The 20,996-nt window shown below is 39.8% G+C and overlaps 2 protein-coding genes and 1 long non-coding RNA gene across 3 annotated transcripts; 1 reads left to right on the top strand and 2 right to left on the bottom strand.

Moving 5' to 3' along the window:
• Positions 1–2,493: 2,493 nt before the first annotated feature.
• LOC112174081 (dihydrolipoyllysine-residue acetyltransferase component 5 of pyruvate dehydrogenase complex, chloroplastic) lies at positions 2,494–10,316 on the top strand. The gene is given in 7 exon segments (XM_024311785.2): positions 2,494–3,280; positions 3,283–3,560; positions 3,833–4,024; positions 4,131–4,218; positions 9,484–9,554; positions 9,665–9,748; positions 9,838–10,316. Coding segments are annotated over 7 exon segments (1,389 nt in total). The 5' UTR covers positions 2,494–2,709; the 3' UTR covers positions 9,943–10,316.
• LOC112174080 (leucine-rich repeat receptor-like tyrosine-protein kinase PXC3) lies at positions 10,250–13,838 on the bottom strand. Its single transcript, XM_024311784.2, has 2 exons — positions 10,954–13,838; positions 10,250–10,826 (listed from the first exon to the last, which is right to left on the bottom strand). Exons 1-2 carry the CDS (start codon positions 13,529–13,531, stop codon positions 10,528–10,530), a joined length of 2,877 nt encoding a protein of 958 aa, XP_024167552.1. The 5' UTR covers positions 13,532–13,838; the 3' UTR covers positions 10,250–10,527.
• A 3,723-nt stretch (positions 13,839–17,561) lies between these two features.
• On the bottom strand, positions 17,562–20,059 carry LOC112173719. The gene is made up of 5 exons (XR_002925670.2): positions 19,792–20,059; positions 19,650–19,694; positions 18,209–18,496; positions 17,898–18,125; positions 17,562–17,815 (listed from the first exon to the last, which is right to left on the bottom strand). It is a non-coding gene; the product is annotated as an uncharacterized LOC112173719 (long non-coding RNA).
• Positions 20,060–20,996: the final 937 nt, after the last annotated feature.

Below are 20,996 nucleotides of genomic sequence, written 5' to 3'. Positions count from 1 at the left end.
TCCGTTGGCTTATGAATAAAATTTCGAGTTCTTTTCATTATGACTCCATTTTTATTCTTTGTGACTACGATGGCTGGGCCATCAATATGAATTCAAGGACATGGAATAGCCCAAGTTCCCCTTGCTAAATGACACCTTGATTATTGTCACAGAAACTCTCTACGCTTCTAGGGCAAATTGCACCTATGAATAACCAACAGATTCCATGCCAAAACGCATGTAGAGAACGGAAATGAGTTCCTTTGCAAATGCCTCTAACGATTGCAAATAAAGGCGCATCTTAGAGAAGTTTATGTGTCTCTCTAGTGGACTCTATGTCACAATTCGAGCTATTAAATCCAATGAAGTTATGAGAGAAAATCTCTTGGATTTAGGCACATGTTGGCTTTGTCACGACAGGATAAGTCATCCTAGTCATGATATGATGATCCGTATACTAAAGACTTCACACAGACATCCATTCTTCAGAGTGAGAAGAAGCAAGAATCGAAAATTGATTCCAAGACTTAGTAAGACAGCAACCACAGCAGCATCTGGCGCTACAGCTGTCTCGGGATGCCATAGGGCCGCCCAAGTCCCTCGTGATGACGCCATAAATGGCGCCAACCCTGAGCATGACGCCATGGTTATTCCTCCCAATGGCCATAACGCCATACATACTCATTCCTATGGCCCCAACGCCATAATGGGAGATGTAATCACACATTTTGCTTCTAATAACGCTACAGATGCTCAGGCCCAACCAAAATCCTCATTGGTTACTTCTAAAGCCTCTCGCTCGTTTTACAAAGCCTGTTCCTTAAGGAAATTAGGACTGAGACCATCCTATGCAAAGGATATGAACATACTCATTCTGTTCCTACATAGAATCCATGGGGATTCTGTGGACTGGCAGTGGCCATACTAGAGTTGTAGGCTCTAACTTCTAGTCCCCTAGTTAGTTTCTTTCTTTCTTGGCCCTTTCGGGCTTCCTTGTAACCAAAAAAAAAAAAAAAAGGCCAAGGGTGTCATCAAATCGTATACTTGAGAAACCTTCTGTCACATGTGTTAAGTACATCATTTTAGGCTTCGGGTCTAAAATTGGGATAAATCTGTCATCGTTAAAATGTCGATCAGCTCGGTCATAGGATTAAGGCTTAATAACCCTATTTTTGTTTACTACAAGCTTCAAATGGCAAAGGAGTCATCGTATCGTACTCTTGAGAAACTGTCCGTTAGATGTGACAATTACATCATTTTAGGCGTCGGGTTCAAAATTCGGAAAAATTGCGTCTTAATTGTGCTTTCTATCCACTCGGTCAAATGACTACTATTTAATTACCCTATTTTTTCACTACACTCTTTGGAGGGCAAGGGCAAAGACAGATAATGAGATTAACATACCATCCAATAGATGTGCCAAGTACATCATTTTAGGGTTCCGGTTAAAAATTTGGAAAATTTCGTAATAGTTATGACGTCGATTTACTCGGTCAACCGACTAAGATTTTTTTCTTATTTTTATTAACTCGCACTTCGAGTGGCTGCACCGTTAACTGATACAAAGTTTTAGACACAATATTAAAGTACACGTCACGTCGAGTTTGTGAGAATTTTCGGGAGTTTTTACCGACTCCAAAGCTATTAATTATTACAATTTTTAGAAGGTTTAGAATTTTAAAAATTATTTATGTATTATATTCTCCAAAACATATCAATTATTTATAAGAAAATAATTTTTAAGAGGTGCGATCTAGACCGTATGCTCTGCACCTTTTAATTTGAACTGTTAATAGAAATTATATATATATATATATATATATATATATATAGACCTAGTCGCCGTCGGCTCAGAACCTCGTCGTCTACAACAGCACCACCTCCAAGGTCAACATTGCAGGCTAGGGTTTTGGGGTGGTGCTTGTGGAGCCAGACCGCCTCGGTGTTTTGGGGTGGTGCTTGTGGATATATGAGCTTGACTGTGGTTAGGGCGTCGTGGGCCCAATCGAGAGGGAGCTGCTAGTGGAGATAGAATGTCAGAGTGTTAGGTATGACGTGGAAGAAGAGATCGAGGCAAGGGTCGCCGGAGGAGAGTAATGTAGCGGAGTTGTTCTCAGTGAAGCCCATCGACGGTTTTGGGGTTGACTTGTTGAGGTTGTTGAAATCGGCGACCATGGAATCGATGAAGGGATCGCCGGAAGTGGGGTCGGGTTGGGTGGTGATCGGTTGAACTGTGGATGTGATCTCCTCTGCCAGTCCTTCGCCTCAGTGGGTGGCAGGAACGAGCAGAGAGCCGGTGAGTATTGAACAACACAAATCAGGCACGTACAGTAGTCGCAGGATCGTGGGTCCCACGACGTCAGACTCCTTCGCTCACTCGCCTCATAACCGCGCGTGCTAAACACGTGCGGCATTTAACCGTAGTGTAGGGGGGACCTTGGTCCATAGTAAATTTTTTATCTTTAAACAAGAAAGAAAGAAGAGAGGAAAATAAAACAAAAAAACTAAAGGGGAACGAAAAACCTTTCAAAAACAAAAAAAGGGGAACGAGGCAAACGAGACACATCATCGTCATCACATTCACCGGTAAGGTGGTTGGAACCTCCGCTTTGGTTTCGATGCCTTCGAGGGAAACAGCGGAGCATAAATCGAACAAAACCTTTCTCATAAAACCCATCGAGACCCCGTGAGACACACTCTCCCATTTGCTCTCTCTCTCTCTCTCTCTCAATGGCTCACCTTCTCAACACCTCCTTCATCCCCGGCTCCCGAACCCTCGCCCGCATCCCGACTACTCCGGTCCTCATCTCCTGCCGCCGCAGCAGCAGGTCCCAAGTCCAGGCCAAGATCCGAGAAATCTTCATGCCGGCGCTCAGCTCCACCATGACCGAGGGCAAGATCGTGTCCTGGATCAAGTCCGAGGGAGACAAGCTCTCCAAGGGCGAGAGCGTCGTCGTCGTCGAGTCCGATAAGGCTGACATGGACGTCGAGACTTTCTACGACGGATACTTGGCCTCCATTATGGTCGAGGAAGGCGGCGTTGCCCCCGTCGGCTCCGCCATTGCGCTCTTGGCCGAGACCCAAGACGAGATCGCCGAGGCCAAGGCCAAAGCCACTTCTTCATCATCACCTCCTCAGGAGACCAAAATTCCGGAAAATGCGGCTCCCGCGGCGGCCCCTAAGGCGGCGGCGGTGGCGGCAGCTCCGGTGGTGTCTTCTACACATCCGGCTTCAGAGGGAGGGAAGAGAATCGTGGCGTCACCTTACGCGAAGAAGCTGGCGAAGGAGTTGAAGGTTGAGTTGGGGCAGTAGTGGGAACTGGGCCAATGGGGAGGATTGTGGCCAAGGATGTTGAGGCTTTTGCTGCAGCTCAGGCTCAGGCTCAGGCTCAGGCTCCGGCCGCCACATCGACGCCAGTGCCGGCCGCAGCGGCAGCGGCAGGGATTGAGTTGGGGACTGTGGTGCCTTTTACTACCATGCAGGGCGCTGTGAGTAGGAACATGATTGAGAGTCTATCAGTGCCCACTTTCAGAGTGGGATACACTATCACCACTAATGCTCTGGATGCTCTCTACAAAAAGGTAACTAACTCTTGTCAAGCATTCGATTCGTTCTTCATTCGATTTCCCATTTACATGCTCCTCTGCATTGAAAACATTGCAGAGTTTTAGCACCTGCTTGATTAAATTTGACATTTTCTGGTTCTATTCCTATTTAGTATCTGCTTCCTGGCTTCATTTTATTCAATAGTGCCGCTGCTTACTGTTGGAGGTTTCTGAATTGAATTTCAGAGTGGCTAGTTCGCCATGCTATTTGTTGTGTCGGATTAGTGAATAATGTGTTTCTTTTGTAGATCAAGTCCAAGGGAGTTACCATGACAGCATTGTTGGCAAAGGCAACAGCACTTGCATTGGTTCAACATCCTGTTGTCAACTCTGGCTGTAGAGATGGTAAGAGTTTTACTTATAACAGCAGCATTAACATAGCAGTTGCTGTGGCTATCGATGGTGGGTTGATAACACCAGTTCTTCAGGATGCAGACAAGGTTTGTGCCTTTAATTTTGCCTGTCTTATAATAGGGGCTTCTTTTGTTTTGGAATAGTGTTTGCGGTCGCATGCAATGAAGTAGTGCTCTTGATTTTTTGTGTTAGGTTGACATATATACGTTGTCAAGAAAGTGGAAGGAGTTAGTTGACAAGGCCAGGGCCAAGCAGCTGCAACCTCATGAATACAATACAGGTACTATTACTTTATAAAATGCTCGATAGACTGTGGAATATGTCGAGCTGAGACCACACTACATGGTCGTGACTCATGAGGTTGCAAATTCATTATACTTCCTATCACTTTTTGGTTATGTGGGAATAAGTTTAGTTGTTATCAACTTACTCATTTGAAGATCAAATGGGATTTGTCACAACAAGTGAGTTCACTTGGAGTAAGAAGAAATCTCAATGCACTGATGTTGACTTTCCATGCATGATCCACACGAGGATGAATATCTGTCATTTAACACTTTTAATGAGTCAACTGCTTCTCAGGATTATTTCCAAACTTTACAAGTAGTACATGATTGATTTTCCCTTAAAAACTTTAGTGGTTTAGCTAAACTATCATGTTTTATGGCTTCTCTTAATTGAAGTTGACTATCAATCCTGATTAGTGAGCAAAAATCACTGTTAATCGTTATGCAGCCATCCACTTCTTTTTATCCCTAGCAACTATGTCGAAACAAGAGTCTCATGTTTCCATCACTCATATAATTAATATGGCACTTGGGTTCCTTTGATTCTTAGATTAAACTGTTTGTTGTGTGGAAAGTACCTTTAAAAATAGAAATGCTAGACAACTCAATCTTGTTCTTTGAGGTCACAATTCTTCTGAACTCCTATATTAACCAGGAATCTCAGGATCTGCACATTATTAGGTTCTCCCTCATTGCCTTGTTTTTATCAATTGAGTGTGTGCATTGAGCCAGAGTGATGCAGTATAATCACTGCCTAGACACCAGGATCAACAAACTCTAAGGTATAGGGCTTTAACACACACAGGTTTTGTAGGGTAGAAAGTGAAAACTAAGAACTAGGATTCCCTCCCAGGTTTCTCACTCACACACAAGGCTTCACACCAACACTCCAATCTCTGGAAAACTCAGAAACTCTCTGAAATTTTTATTCATCACAACATATCTGGCCACTTGGCACTTACACTTATTTATATTTGAGCATATAGCTCATATTAACTAGCATTAAAGACTCTTTCATAGCTAGGGCTGTTACACTTCACAAAACTGAAGCATAAAAGACCTAATAAAGGAATTTAAACTCCTATCTGAAACTGAAGTAATAAAGAAACCTTAAAAATCCCAAACTGAAACTGAAAGACACCTGCCTAGAGACTTCTAGACTGAAAGCAATTAATCAAACCATATGGAAAGGGAATGACTAGCTGCTCTCCTTTTCCATTTCTTTCGCTCATAAACCTTAAAAGGTTTGGCTATGATGTCCTCATCAATTCTCCCCGGCTGGGAAGAACTTGCCTCCGGTGAGATAAAGCTGTACTATCTTTCCAGAATATCTGGATCGATGCGCTGCAGCTCCTCCTTAGTTACCCAAGTGTTGTCAGAATCTGGTCTATCCTTCCATTTAATTAGGTACTTCTGGTAGCCACCTTGTCTTGTCGAAACAACTTGCTCATCCACAATGTTTTCCACCACATCTCTCTTAGGAACTTTAGAACGAGGCAAAGGTGGGGTGATTGGTGAAAATTCAGAAGAAAATGGCAACACAGGCACCATAGGTTCTCTATAGGGCAGTAAGTCTTCCACATTAAAAGTAGAACTGATTCCCATTTCTGGAGGGAGTTCTAACACATATGCATTGGTTCCAACCTTCTGCAATACTTTAAAAGGTCCAATGCTGCGAGCTTGTAACTTCTTTGCCTTCCCTTTAGAGAAACGTTCAGGTCTAACTCGAACCATGACAAAGTCTCCCACTGAAAATTCCTTGAATGCTCGATGTACATCAGCAGCCTTTTTATATTGCTCATTGCTCCTGTTAATCCGACGATTAATCTCAGCATGCAGCTCATGAATATGACTTGCAAATTCATTAGCTGACTGTGATGGCCTATGTGAAACCGTCATGGCAATGAGATCTATTGGAGCTCTGGGCTTGTGACCATAAACAGCTTCAAAGGGACTCATGCCTATAGTCCGGTTAACTGAATTATTATATGCAAACTCAGCAATAGGTAAAATTGAATCCCAAGACCTGATATGTTCACCAACCAAACTTCGCAGCAGATTTCCCAAACTTCTATTCACCACTTGCCCATCTGTTTGCAGATGGTAAGCAGATGAAAACTTGAGTTTGGTGCCCAACATGTGCCACAAAGTCTTCCAAAAATAACTCAAGAATCGAATGAACCCAGCACAAGGGCTAAGGCTCTCTCGGATGAACCCTTTTGCAAGAAGCTCACCAACCTGCCTTTTCAATTCTGCATGCTCGGTTGGATTCATCTGATAATGTGGTAAATTAGGTAATGTTGCTCCAAGGAACAGATCAATTGCATGTTGAATATCCCGGAGAGGAGGAAGTTCATTTGGAAGATCCTCGGCAAATATATCAGTAAACTGTTCAAGGATTGATTTCACATCCGAGGGCAACTCCAAACTAGTCAAAGGGTGAGATTCCTTTGCAATCAATATAAAAATAATAGAATCACCTGTTGTCTCCCTTGCAAAGTGTCTTGGACTGATGATATTAAGAGATTTTGATTGCTGCCCTCCTTTGCTAAGTGTCGATTGGGGGACTGATCTGGGCTGGATCGGGTTTAACTTGATGTGCTTTCCTTCATGGATAAAGGAACATGAGTTGGCACGGCCCGAAATGGTTACATCCAGATCATACAACCATGGTCTGCCCAAAAGAATGTGTCCCACGTCCAACGGCACCACATCACACCAAACAGTATCCTTGTAAGATGAAAACTGAATAGGAACTTGACATCGCTGTGTCACGGGAATGAAAGACTTGTCAATTCATGCCACACGATAAGGTTGAGGATGATCAGTAGCTGTCAAACCCAATTTAGATATGGTTTGAGGGGAGACAACATTGATGCAGCTTCCGTTGTCAATGATGACCTTATAACTTTTGTCTCCACACTTGACGTAAGTGTGAAAAATGTTTGTTCTCTGCCAATCTTCAGTACTCTTAGGTTGAGTCAAAGTGCATCTAACCACAGCCATTCTTGGTTGAACAATGTCTATAGGTTCTTCCATATCGTCATCAGTAGCTGGAATTTCAGGCTCATAAACTTCTTCCTCCAATTCTCCTTGGACAGCAGCCTCTTCTTTTGTGCTTGCTGCAAACAAACTTCAAGTTTGCTCTTTTGTAGGGCATTGACCAGCATAGTGACCGTAACCTTGACATCTATAGCACCTTATAGATCCCCCTCCGCGCATACCAGATTGCAGTCCCATTCCTTTATCAGCTTTCACCATGGAACTGGCAGTACTAGAGCCATTAGAGAATGGAGACGGTTTTGTTTCAGAGGTGCTGGGACGAAAGTCAGGATTCCGCTGATCAACCCGCTTGTACACAGGGGTTGTAGGGGTCTTCAAGTAGCGCTCCAATTCCAGCACTAATTGATAAGCTCGCTCTAATGAATGTACATCATGAGGAATCAGCTCTCTTTGAAGTTCTGGACGAAGACCTGTTCTGAAACGAGCAAGAGTTACTGATGGGTCTTCGGTGATGTTACATCTCACCATAAATTCTTCAAACTTATCAATATAATCAGCAGCTGTCATGCTTCCTTGACGAAGAGATTGCCATTGGTCAAGCAAGCGTTCCTTGTAAGACAAAGGAACATACTTCTCCTTCAGCCTTTCTTTCATCTCATCCCAATGAGCAATAGGATCTTCACCATCTCTCGCAATTCGTCTTTCCACATTAGACCACCAATCTCGAGCCTTGCCCACCAACTTCATCTTTGCAAACCTTATCCTGCGATCTTCAGACAACTCATACCATTCAAAATAATGATCCATGTCTGATAACCAATCCAAGAAAACCTTTGCATTCAGCTGGCCATCAAAACTAGGAGCTTCAATCCTCATAGACTTCATTGCCTTTTCTTCAGGATCATGTCCATTTTGCCCACTGTTATGTGGAACATTTTGTCTGCGAACATTCCTTCTAGGTTGCATCCTTGGTCCCCCACGTACACTCTCTTCTTCATTGTAGATGGAAGCTTCAATCTCTGCCAAACGACGGTCAGAAGCAACGGCCTGATCTTGTATTCTGATCTCAAGATGACCAATTTGGGCAGCTAAACCTTCTATTGCTTTAGCCAAAGTTTCAAGGTCCATGGCTAAATGAAGTTTCTTTTGGCTGGAGCTAGGAGACAACAGAGCTTGTCCAGCTCTGATACCAAAACTGATGCAGTATAATCACTGCCTAGACACCAGGATCAACAAACTCTAAGGTATAGGGCTTTAACACACACAGGTTTTGTAGGGTAGAAAGTGAAAACTAAGAACTAGGATTCCCTCCCAGGTTTCTCACTCACACACAAGGCTTCACACCAACACTCCAATCTCTGGAAAACTCAGAAACTCTCTGAAATTTTTATTCATCACAACATATCTGGCCACTTGGCACTTACACTTATTTATATTTGAGCATATAGCTCATATTAACTAGCATTAAAGACTCTTTCATAGCTAGGGCTGTTACACTTCACAAAACTGAAGCATAAAAGACCTAATAAAGGAATTTAAACTCCTATCTGAAACTGAAGTAATAAAGAAACCTTAAAAATCCCAAACTGAAACTGAAAGACACCTGCCTAGAGACTTCTAGACTGAAAGCAATTAATCAAACCATATGGAAAGGGAATGACTAGCTGCTCTCCTTTTCCATTTCTTTCGCTCATAAACCTTAAAAGGTTTGGCTATGATGTCCTCATCACAGAGTGTACGCTTGAGGAATTGCATATAGCAATATTTTATTACAGTGCAGTTGAAAAGTCTGCTGTTTCTATCATCTGATTGGGTGACAGTGTCCCAAGTGTCTAGCACTTAATTTTTAGTGTGCCTTTGTGATTTTGGCCCTAGAGAACTCCATTTAGGTCGACTATACGCACTTTGTCTCTAGTTTTGCGTAATTCAGAGTTTCTCTTACTCTTATGCCTTATCTTACTTTTAACTTATGGCTTCTGAGATCATTATGTTATACAAATATCTAGATATGGATTCTTCACTTTGAAAATTTTCCATTAGTAATACTCAAGGTAATACAGAGTTATGGAGGGCAGGCAATCAGATTTACTTGTATGGCTACTTCATGACTGTTTGTTTTTTTATGAAGTTGCATCATTGTTTTCTTGTTTATCAGCATTTAATAGCCATGCTCACTTTGGTAGACTGCCCAAATTCAAACAAGTGCCACTAAATTCTGTCTGTCATTTTCTTACCAACTGTTGCTCTTTCTATAGGTACTTTCACTCTTTCAAATCTTGGGATGTTTGGCGTTGACCGGTTTGATGCCATTCTGCCACCTGGAACTGTAAGCCTCTACTAGTTGTGCTTTCCTTCTGCTTCATTTTGTGTTAAGAGAGGTTATGTGGTATGTTGGTGCTTATTAATCTTTTTCGTTTCTGGTTTCAATCCCCACAGGGAGCAATTATGGCAGTTGGAGCATCTCAGCCTACTGTTGTGGCTTCCAAGGATGGTCGAATTGGTATGAAGAACCAAATGCAGGTAAAAAAATCTGAAAGCTGTACTTTTATTTGGTATACTGCATTAAAGCAAATCAGAAATGCTTATCATGGGACACATTTCATTTACAGGTTAATGTTACAGCTGATCATCGTGTAATTTATGGTGCTGATCTTGCTTCGTTCTTGCAAACCTTGGCAAGAATTATTGAGGACCCCAAAGATCTTACCTTCTAGCGCCAGCATGTTTTGTCACCAATGCCCTCTTGGCTTTCTCAATATCTGGGGCTTTTCCCAATGTGTTCCAATGGGTCATGTTCCTCTGATTTTCAATCATTTATCTTTGGTGGGAAGGGTTGTTCCATTTTTTCAGGAATACATGTAGTTTTGAGGATAAGAGCTTGTTGAGCGTTAGTTTTAGTTGTCCAAAGGTTGTGTCATAAAAGTTCAACCAAATTTTCTTCTTAGATTGCCATAGCATGGAACTAGTTGGTGAGTTTGCAACATGTAATGAGTAGACTGAATGAAATTTGTAACTCAAGTATTTAACATTTGCACTGAAAAACTTTCCAGTGAAACCCATTCAATAGTTAATACCTCTATTTGCAGTATTTGTTGTTCCTTCGAACAACTTTATTAGTATATAGTACATAGGTTGACTAGATTATTACATACATTTCACTTCCTATAGTTGCCTCATCTTTTAGAGGAGTCACTCACACTAGTGCTTACTACTTGTCGGAACTCACAAAAACTCTCAATTTTATTTGTATGCTAAAACTGCTACTCAATATACTATACTTCATGTAGTGCCTTTCTACTTCATCTTGCATTCAGAAGCATCCTAAGAACGCTCTTCATTCTTGGCCTTGCTTCTGGTGACACACTAACACAACCAAGAGCAACTTTCAGTACAGCTAGCATCTGGCTTCTGACAGCACTTGATGTCCTGCTGATCGTCAAATCAAGAATTTTATCTTGCTGCCCTGAGTTACTTAGTACCCAATTGGCCAACTCAATCCCTTCACTAACTGCTGGCCTTCCTGTCAGCAATTCAAGGAGAATGACCCCGAAGCTATAGATGTTCCCGGCTACTGTAACCCTCATAGTGTATGCATACTCTGCCACCAAAAAACCAAGACAAGATTAAGACAATAGAAATCCATTTACAAGTGATAGTCTGAAATCCACCAAACTAATGAAGTAAATTGGAAGAATTAAATTGAAAGTTGAAATGAAGATGCTGACCTGGAGGAATATAACCAACAGAACCAGCAACAGTGGAAAGGCTTCCAGTGCTCTTTGAGGGATCAATCACTTTGCAGAGCTCGGCGTCTCCAATAAGAGGCTCTTTGTGGGACTTGAGCAAAATGCTTCGGCTTGACAGGTCTAGGAGGAGTATTGGACCTGAAGTGCATCCATGAAGAAAAGCAAGACCCTGAGCTACTCCAACCGCAGAACTGTATCTACTTGCCCAATCCATGGCATTGTCTGAGCTACAATGAAGGGCATCAAAGAGGGTGCCTTTTGGAGCAAACTCATAGAACAGATAAGCACTGTCAACAGTCGTAAAATAGGCCAAAGGAGTCATGACATTGGAATTGCTCAGTTTTCCAAAGATCTGTAAATCGTTCTCGAATCTGTCATGGCTCCCCAATTGGAATATCTTGTCACTCCAGTTGAGTTTCTTGACAAAGTAGCTTGATCCAGACGGCATTGTGGCCTTGTAGTAAGTTGAAAACTTAGTCTTGAGCTCAATGTTTGCGGGGTCTGAAACTGCCTCCATGGCTGTACTGAAATCGATACTTGATCTGTGAATTGCGTTGGCAGTTAAGAGACTACCTTGGCGGACCTCAGGAAGAGGAACATCTTCTCCAGACTCCACTTGGTCATCATTAACCCTGTAACTGTGCCGTGATAGTGATACAGCAAGGATGGTGATGGCTACAATAGCAACAGCACCGGCTACAGCTGCAAGTGCAATTATCAAAGCCTTTGAATTTCCTTTCTTTACCGATGAGGTTGTGGTATCATTAATCAAATCCTTATTTCCAGTAGTGTTGACCAAGACCCAAGAATTGAAGTGTGGAATAACTCCAGTGAGCTGATTGTTAGATAGTATCAACTGTGTCAATGCTTCCATTTGATTAGATAAAAATGAGGGTATCTCACCTGAGAACTTGTTGTTAGATAGATCCAAAATTTCTAATCCACTGAGTCTGGAAAGATGATTAGGAATTGGTCCTTCAAAAAGGTTGCTGCTGAGATTCAAAGCAATCTGCAAAGATATTGGCATCATAGGAATGTCACCACTCAAGGAATTGTGACCAAGTTGGAGCTCCAACAGAGAATCCATGGAGGCAATAGTGTTGGGAATGGAACCCGTGAGATTGTTGCCTTCTAAGTTCATGTTAATAAGGCTCTGCAAGTTTGAAATGGTTGTTGGTATTGAACCAGTCAGAGCATTCCCGCTGATATTCAGAACAGACAACTTCGCTAGTTCAGTAATCTCAGTTGGGATTACTCCAGAAAGACTGTTAGATTGAAGCTTCAAGACTTGAAGATTACTGAGGTTTCCCAACTCCACCGGCAAAGCTCCAGACAGTCTATTCTCAGCCAAATTCAACAGCGTCAAATTGCTGCAAGAACCCAATTCAGGAGGTATGGAACCATTCAGCTCATTGTTTTCCATTTCCAAGTACACCAAGTTCTGGAGTGGGAGTGATGCAGAGGGTACCATCCCAACAAGTGAATTGCTTCCCAATCTCAACCGAACCAGTCCCTGAGACAGAGCTGTGGGTATTGATCCCTGCAACAAGTTATTAGACAAATCCACAGTCGTCAAATCCAATGGAGACAGAAGGTCCGATGGAATCGACCCACTTAAGCGATTATAACTCAAGTCCAAATTCTTGAGATGTTTTGTAATTCCAACAGGAACTGCACCACCGAAGTTGTTTAAATTTGCTGCAAACCGCGTAAGGCTTGTGATATTGGAAAGGCTGTCTGGGATTTTGCCAGTTAAGTTATTGGAAGATAGAATCAGAACCTTCAACTTGGATAGCTCTCCAAAATTCTCAGGAACTGAACCAGAAAGATAATTTGTGCTCAAATCAATCAGAGTCAAATTGCGATAGTCCGCAATTTTAACTGGGATTATCCCTTGAAATGTATTGACAGAAAGCTGAAGCTCCTCCAAGACCATGGACTTCCCAAGTAGGGTAGGGATAGTCCCACTAAAACGGTTGAAGCTGATGTTGAAGATTCTGAGCCTTACCAATCCATCCAACTCTGAGCCAATGCCTCCACTCAAGTGATTACGAGAAAGGTCCAACGACTCCAACCCAGCAAAACCAACAAAGTCAGGTAAAGAACCGCCCAGATTGTTAAAGCTGAAATTGAGTTGCTTTAGCCCATCTATGTTTCCACAAGCTGTGAGAAACTTAGGTGGGATTGTGGTTAGATGGTTTACTGACACATCAAGAATCTCCAAAGACTCAAGTTGGCAAACAATTGGGAGGAAATCTGAGGAAGATAGAGAAAACTTGGACAGGGAAAGTTGGGTTACAGACGAGTTGGTGGGTGGCTTACACTTAACTCCTTTCCAGAGACATGGGTTTGGTTCACTGTGTATGTTCCATGAAACACTGCTACTATTTAGACTCTTGGAGATATTGATCATGGTAGTATTTTGGGTTGAGGATAGTTCAGACAAGGCCATAGGAATAAGAGGATAACAAAACAAAAAGAAATAGAAGAAAAGAGAGGTGCGGTGGTTGTGGCCATACCTTGCCATTCTGAGCTGTGAGCTAAGCCAGGCAAACATGAATTAAGATAAATCTCTGTCTCTAAAACTCTGCTTCTCTATTTTCTTCTACTATAAATATGAAAGCATGTATGGGATATGCTTATGTTATGTTTTTCAGGTTGGTGTAGTAGGAGACAAAAGAATGAAGATGGGGAACTTAAGGTTTTTGAGAGGAGAAGGGAGAGGAGATGCTTGTGGAAATTTGTGGCAAAGCAGAAGAAGAAAATGTTTGGGCGTCTTAGGAGGGGAGTTGACTGGACTACTATACTACTGGTCTGAGGAGAAAGACTGGACTAAATGACTCAGACTAAAAGCAGAGTGGTGCATAATTAGTGCATACCTCTCTTTTTCTTCTTCATTTTCAGTGTGGAACCCATGCTTGACTCCAACAACATTCAAAAACGCGTATAATACTCCATGACCGAAAGACTTTAACCCACCCACGGCCGGACGGCAATTTCCATTGCAATTTCCATTAGTGATTAAACAGATAATAACACAACCATCTGGTCAAAAACAAGAAATTTGCGCACGACCAGTGTTTTACTGCCAAATTTGCAATGTTTTTCTATTTTTGGTCAAATTGAAAGCCCTTTAAGGAAACAACTGGAGGAGGCCCAAACGCTAATCCAAAGCACCAGACTTATGTAGTCACTAGGTTCATACCCTAACTAGTCAAGCCCAATTCCAAATAATTTAAAGGGTCCTTGACCCAATGCCAAAATTAGCCCAACTTGAACCCACTTACCTCACCTACAAATTTATGTGCTCACTTACCCCGTTTAACTGCTAAAAGACAATTAAAGGCTCTAAAATTTTAAAAATTACACATTGCCACTGACCTCTTAACCCACTACGCGGTTCAGCTTTTTCGCGTATATTTCAAACTCTCTCTCTCTCTCTCCACGACCTGGAAATCAATGTTGAGTTCGGTCTAGGGGACAAGTGCTACTGGCTAGCGACCTTTTGATGGAGATTGGGAGGTCTTAGGTCAGATACGGATTTGGGATCCAGGGATTTTGAAGTCGGCTTAGAAACCAGACCTTGAATTTAGGTGGCAGAGGAATTGTGTGCTAACTGAGACGCAAGCATATTTGATTAGATCATGATGGCTGCGGCTGGAGAGATATGATTTCTACAGTCAAGCTATGATCTCGATCTCTCTCTCTCTCTCTCTCTCTCTCTCTCTCTCTCTCTCTCTCTCTCTCTCTCTCTCTCTCTCTCTCTCTCTCTCTCTCTCTCTCTCTCTCTCGCTATATATATATATATATATATATATATATATATAAAACTTTGCTCAGGAACGGATTTCCAGTTTTGACCCACTTTTCGATTACATTTTCACATCTTAACCATTCAGTTTCTAGGTCCTAATGTATAGATCACTTCTGTAAAATTTCAGTCAATTTGATGATCGTTAAGGCATCCAAAACTGTAATTTACACTAACGGACCGAATCTGTCTAATCGGAACCGTTCGTGTTTATAATAGTAAATTGCAGTTTTGGATGCCTTAAGGATCATCAAATTGGCTGGAATTTTGCAGAAGTGATCTATACATTAGAACCTAGAAACTGAATGGTTAAGATGTGAAAATGTGATCGAAAAGTGGGTCAAATATGGAAATCCATTCTTTAGCTAAGGAACGGACGTCCATTCCTGAGACGGACTGTGTGTGTGTGTGTATATATATATATATATATATATATATATATATATATGGGGGTAAACCAAGACACTCTTCCATCTCCCGCGGTTTAGATTCATAAAGTGGCTTCGATTCAAATATTATCTGGCTTTAGGTTCGTGAAAACAAGTAAAAATTCAATCTCCAATTTCATTTTGAGATTTTGAAGTATTTTGTGAAATTGATTACATAAATCTGCGTTTTAAAGTTGTTGATAGCACAAATTTGGTTCATCGATTTCGTGGATATAGGATTTGCATGTGTGAAAATCTATGCAATCTAGGGTTTACAAGACACTTTTCCATTGCCGGCGGTTTAGATTCATAAAGCGGCTTCGTTTGAATATTCTCCAACTTTAAATTTGTGAAAACAGTTAAAAATTCAATCTCCGATTTCATTTTGAGATTTTGAGTATTTGAGTATAAACGAGTTATCGAGAATTCATGAGTTTAATATTATAAGAGAATTAACGAGTTCAGTTTATTCGAGGAGGTAAATATGAAAAATGATGATTATGTTAGCACATGCATGCATGCATTACCTAGTCAGCAGTACTCTCCAAGTAATAGTCTGGTCGACAGTACCCTCCAAACAATATTATGATTGACAGTACCCTTCAGAATATATATTCCGGTCGACAGTACCCTCCAGATGACATGAGATAGTTAGTCGGCAATATCCTCTAACCATCTATTCTGGTCGGTAATACCCTCCGATACGTAATCTGGTCAGCAGTACCCTCTAGATGACATGAGATGGTTGGTCGGCAGTATCCTTTAGCCATCACCTCCTCGTATTCCGGTCAGAAGTACCCTCCGATGCGTCCATGGTCGGTAGTACCCTCCAGACAATATTATGGTTGACAGTACCCTCTAGAATATATATTCCGGTTGGCAGTACCCTCCAATGCGTCATCTGGTTGGTAGTATCCTCCAGATGGCATGAGATAGTTAGTCGGCAGTACTCTCTAACTATCTATTTTGGTCGGTAATACCCTTCGATGAGTAATTTGGTCAGCAGTACCCTCTAGATGACATGAGATGGTTGGTCGGCAGTATCCTTTAGCCATCACCTCCTCGTATTCAGGTCAGAAGTACCCTCCGATACGTCCCTGGTCGATAGTACCCTCCAGATGGCATGAGATGACCAGTCGACAGTTCCCTCTAGTCATTGCCTATTTTATGATATGAATATTTTTATTGAGATTTCTGAGATTTCTAAAGTGATTTTGAGATGATTAACAACAAGAGTTGAGATTTCAGTACAAAGGAGGATTAAGAGTGTGTTCACGAGTTTTATGATAGTTTGTGATACTCGTTTCACTTGGCATTTAAGATTTCTTGCATATCGCTTATGGAAGTTGAATTGTTGAAATATGTAGGTTCATGGAGATTGAGTTATTGTTGCTTTGTTTTCATAGGTTTGGGTAGTCAACTTTTAAGGGAAAGTTCTGCCAAATTTTTGGTAGAATTTCTCTTAGGGAAAAATTCACCAACGGTGTCTGGACACTTAAGGGACTTTCAGAATGATACCTGAACTTACAAAGTTATCAATGTGATACCTGGACTCATTTTTTCTTATCAATGTCGTACCTATGACCAATTTCCGTAACGGCTCCGTGACGCAATTCATATGCGGGGATTGGATGTTTGTTGCATTTTCAATAAGCGACGCAATTCGTTCCTCGCATATGACATCTTGAGAGACAAGTGAGTGCGTTACAGAATGCTATAAGCGAGACTTTATGTTTGCTACAATTTATAATATACAAGACCTCGTTTACGTTGCATATTCCGTCTGCGAGGTTTATATGTTTTATCAAAAATTTATATGCGAGACTTTTTTTTGTTGCAAAAAATAACTGCGAGGTTTCATTTTTGTTACATATATCAATATGTGACACATATGTATTTGTTGTAGAAAATTATATGCGAGGCTTCTTGTTTGTCTCATATAATTTCGTCGAGAAACTAATTGCGTGGCATATTGAAAAAACGACAACTGTGTAATTTCATCGCTTTTGACAATCAGTAAAACACATTAGGCGACAACTGATTGAGACAATCTAAAGTCGTCGCATTTTTAATTCAGCGAGAAATTAAGCATTTTTACGACAACTCTGGATTGTCGCCAATATCTTTATAAAGATATGTCAAATCAGCATAGTAGTTGTCGAAAATATAAAATGCAAGATTAAATATTTGTTAATAAAAATAATAGGTGAGGTCGCATATAATGATTTGCAACATATGCAAAAGAATCATTGTTTGTTACAAATAACTTTACATGAGGCTGGATTTTTTGTCTCATTTAATAATTATTTATTTAAAAATTTCAAAATAATTTTAATATTAAAAAAATATTAATAATAATCCAAGATTTTTCATTAATCAAATAGAGCTTACAAAAATTCTACCCAAAAATAATAATAACTAACAAAAAGAAAAAACTAGCTAACCTAAACCAAAAATGACTGAAAATGACTTTATAAATCCCAAATCGTCCTCCAAGAAGTCTAGCACAACTCCTCCAAGGCATGTTAAATGAAAGACACAGCTCCGCCACGATTCATACTGTTTTGTTTCTTCGGCTAGCTGAATTCTTGTTGCATTTTACCTTTATAAATAATGTGAAGTCAAAAATATATACTCTAAGATTTTTAATCCAAGCATAAAATGTAGGTATAGAGAACACATACAATATATTTTGGATTAGTATAGAGTTTATCACATAGGCAATGCCACTCCTCTGTCGATCTCTCACGCCATAGATCTCGTGGAGGAAGCATGGCTAATCCCTCAGCAGGTGTTTCACATTTTCGGTAGTGATCATGCAACTTCCACTTGAATTGAGTATACGCCAAGCGCACCTAGTTATTCACAAAATTCACAATTTTTGGATGTTCTATTTCCACATCAAAATGTACCTAATCAAGATTCAAATAATCCAAAAGTGTTAGGGACACAATATATTAACTATACATTAAACCAATTTGATTAAATAACTTACTGTTAATCCGTCTCTCAATGTCTTCTTAATATCTACTGGAATCTTATTCCACCCATAGTAACATACTGGAGCTCGGCTTCGAACTTGAATCCCTATAGAGGTAGTGAACTTACTGTACATGTATTCAGTAATAAGGACCCAATACATCCGGTCAAATATTATCTCCATCTTCTTGTTGCTATTCCTAGCAATCATCTGAATCATACCCTTTACAGTCTTTATTCCACGCTTTCTCTTCAATTCAGCAGGGGTAGAGGAAGCCTTGATTTGTAGAGCTTGAAATATCATCTGCATTACATAACAAGAAAGAGTCAAACTACTTATTCAAAGTTTAGTAGAAGTACAACTATCTTTTGTTCAAAAAACAAAAATACAACTTATTCAAAGTTTAGACAAATGTATGGACCCAAAAAAAAAAAAAATTAATTATACCGCCCAGCAAAATAACATAATAATTGACCAATACTGCCCACAAGTTTAGTAAGACCAAATGACCAATTCCTCTTTTAAACACATTGTACTTTAGTCTGTTTTCCTTAAAGCTTCATACTGTACTCTATATATGTACATACTAAGAGGAATCTAGATAATTCTTCATATAGAAAAGAGTACAATGATCTGCAGTTCTTTTATCACAAAAAGAATAAGAAAAAGGTTTCGCCAATTCGGCGACTCTTAATCAACAAATCAAATCAAGAAACAAGTTCAGTATCTCAATCGGGTTAAAAACAAACAGTAAGTGTGCACTAGTGTCCCAAGTCATATGTTAGAAATCTTCAATTCATATCTTCTATGAATCTGACATACAAATTAATACAAAAGAAGACTAAATGATCCCACATGCAGTAGTCCATTCACATGAGCAACACAAAACAACAGCAGTTCCTTCCCCAAGTAATTCAAGCAAGTGTAATGTTACTAAATCTTTTAGTACTACCAGCATTAAGCTAAAGGGAAGCTCCCCCAACCGCCCCCCAATAAGATGTAAATAAATTTCAGATCAGAAAGCGAAAAAAAAAAAATTATAAGTTAAAAGAAACATTGCTGTCTTCAAAAGCACATACAATATATTGTGGCATACTGCAAACTAGTAACAGCAACACCAAAAAGAAAAGAAAGGAATGGGACATAACACTCATAACAAGGAAAATGAAACTTGAAAAATAGGGATACTTTACCCTGGTACACAACAGAAAATGAGAACCACCAAAATTTTGAACCAAAAATTCATAAAAGACCAAAATTTGCAATTGAATCGAGATTGTTTGGAAGTTGTGAAACATGTTAATAGTGAGGAGCATGGAGATATACCTTTGAGCAGATATTACCAATCCAACTATCTGAAATAGGTAATTGCAAAATCTCTACAGATAACCCAGTACACATTCAACCAATTGCAACGAAACACAGAAAAAATTCAACCAATAACCTAGAAACATACCTGGAAAATTGAACACCGGAAAATCGAACGAAGAACATCTGTAATCTGCAATTCGATAAAAGAAAAAAACTAAAAGTCAAATGAAGAAAACACCTCAAAAGAAAAAATAAAAAGATATAAACTTAGGCAATTTGCAACAGACCCTTTGAAATGAATATTGAATAGAGAGAGTAGAAGTTGATCTTGTGATGAACAGAGCCGATTCTCTTTTATATTGTCATCCATCTTGTTTGGGTAAGGAAGAGTCCTAATTAGGACTCCTCTCTTTTCTCTCAAAATCCCGCCTTCTCTCTCAAAATCCCACCTAATTTTCCCGCTTGGTTGATAGAAGAACAGAAAGGATGGCGTCTGTGAGCAGAGAGAAGAACGGCAAGAGATGGAAAAAACTCATGTTATCAAAGTTGTTTTGACTGATAAGAATGAAACCTAACTATTTTAAGAAAAAAATAAATAAATAGAATCATAATCATAATTATCGCATAGATAACTATCATTAGTTTAATGAATAATTAATTTCTATATGTATACAAGAAGTCAAAATCAATACGTTGAAATAACTTTAACTAAGAAGGGGATATATATATATATATATATATATATATATTAAATGGAGACAAATTTATTTCTTTCTCAAAGACAATTTTATTTAAAGACAAAAAAGAAAAACAACAAAATTATTGAGAAAAATACCAAATAATATCACCCAATACTTGGAAAGCCGCATTCTTAAAAAAAAAAAAAATTATGGAAAGCTTCAAAAAAATTGAAATAACTCGGTTCATAAATCTAGTCACTATAATCACCCAGTAATTCTTCTTTACCCAACATAAAATCATCATCCGTAGAATTGTCAATAAAATCTCCATCATCTGCTGCGTTTTTTTCTTTATTTGTGTTGTTGATGATTATCATTTCAGAAATTGTACCATTGACATCCGTACGTACCATCAGTTGCTGATGTTCAACGAGGTCAAATGATAGTCAAACTTTATCTTTTTGGGTCAAATGAAATCAATCTTTTATCATATAATGTCTTAGCACAACTTAGAAACCATTGTTGAAACTTTTCCATATGTCTGTGATCTATGTTTTCTGTACTATTTTTTTTTCAGGAGTTCCACGTGCTCACTACAAAACACAATTGATTGTTAGTATTTTATTTATTTCATGATATTCCAAATAAATAAAGTAGATTATCAATCACATATCTTCTAAAGTCTTCAATCTCGTTGCAATTATTCAAGATAAACCAATTTGCTTGTTTCAATTCTTCATGTGATCGCTCAACCATTACCCCTTTTCCAGTTGGACATACTCTGTGAGTGAAAACAGAAACTTCTGCATTGG

Source organism: Rosa chinensis, chromosome 6 (genome assembly GCF_002994745.2).
Source record: "Rosa chinensis cultivar Old Blush chromosome 6, RchiOBHm-V2, whole genome shotgun sequence".
Lineage (NCBI taxonomy): Eukaryota > Viridiplantae > Streptophyta > Magnoliopsida > Rosales > Rosaceae > Rosa > Rosa chinensis.
This window is presented reverse-complemented; position numbering and strand designations above follow the sequence as displayed.